At 24.8% G+C, this 1,320-nt stretch overlaps 1 protein-coding gene across 1 annotated transcript; it reads left to right on the top strand.

Moving 5' to 3' along the window:
• Positions 1-344: 344 nt before the first annotated feature.
• PGO_000115 (variable surface protein) lies at positions 345-1,320 on the top strand (the record flags this gene model as incomplete). The annotated part of the gene is made up of 2 exons (XM_028690710.1): positions 345-362; positions 488-1,320. Coding segments are annotated over 2 exons (851 nt in total), but the record flags the coding sequence as incomplete, so codon positions are not given.

The raw sequence follows: 1,320 nt of genomic DNA, 5'->3' as shown, positions 1-1,320 counted from the left end.
CCATAATTGTAGCATATATTTAATATGTTAAAAAGGTATTATTTATCACATTATATTATTTTATAATTGTACGTTTATAAATACATTTTTCTTATTAGATATTTACATAAAATAATGTATTTATAACCGTAAACGTGTAATAGAACTGAATATCATATATTAAGAATTATATATAAATATAAATTGTAAAAAATTCCATAAAATTTAAAACACTGATACATATGATAGAATCCATACAAAACTATACTTATATTTGTACTAGATGAGTTCATATAATATAAATAAAAAATATCTTTCTTATTAATTCATATATAAATATCATAATTACTAATTATAATTCTATCATGGATAAGAGTGACGAAGTAAATTACAAATTCTTATTGAACTTATAATTTACATTACTTAATTTTAAAATATCTTACTTTTTAAGAAAAGTTGAAAATAAAAAATACACTATTAATAATATAAATTATAATTATATTTTTAGTTTGATTTTTCAGGAATATATCCCCAAAGTAAAAATTTATATGACACTTTTGTTTGGGGACGCATGGGTGGAAAGTTGCTTAATGATTATTCACCTGTGTGCAGTGATTTCTATACTAGAATAGATGCATATAGTAGTTATCTTTTTCAAAGATCTTGTGTACCACTTGGATTCTATTTAGATGCTTTAAATAAAAATAAAGCTAGTAATTCATATTATGATGTAAAACCTAGATGTTATTATTTCTTTTACAAGCTAAATGAACTAGTTAAAAGATACGGAGGTAATTGTGGAACACCAAGAAATTGTTACAAAAAAATGAGGGACAAGAAATCAGGAACGAAACGAATAAATGTACCTACTATATGTGAACAATTTGTTAATAATATTGAAGGGATTAGTGATGATATATTCAATAAAATATATAATATAGAACAACTATATATATATTTGGAAAAATTAAAAAATATTCCAGATCCATCTAAGTATTATAATTGTGGTCATGGAAAGAATTATGTTAGAATATGCAATGAAATGTTAGAAAAATTTACACATAATAAAAACAAGAGTTTCGATAAATTATTGAAAGAATTTAATCATTCTTATGATAGATATAAGAAAATATTCACTGAATGTGATGGTACACGTAAACGTAATCCTCCCCCACCGAAGCCAATATCTGTGACAGTGGCACAACCAACAGTAGAAACATTGAGAATGACTGCGACAGAGATGCAGACAAGGATAGAACAGGACCCAGGGACGGGGATAGGGACAGGAATTTTTGTCTCAACTTTTGTATCCTTAATAATTATATTCATTTTTTATAAGGT

The sequence above is a fragment of the Plasmodium gonderi genome (genome assembly GCF_002157705.1).
Source record: "Plasmodium gonderi DNA, contig: Pgo-contig_13, whole genome shotgun sequence".
Lineage (NCBI taxonomy): Eukaryota > Apicomplexa > Aconoidasida > Haemosporida > Plasmodiidae > Plasmodium > Plasmodium gonderi.
This window is presented reverse-complemented; position numbering and strand designations above follow the sequence as displayed.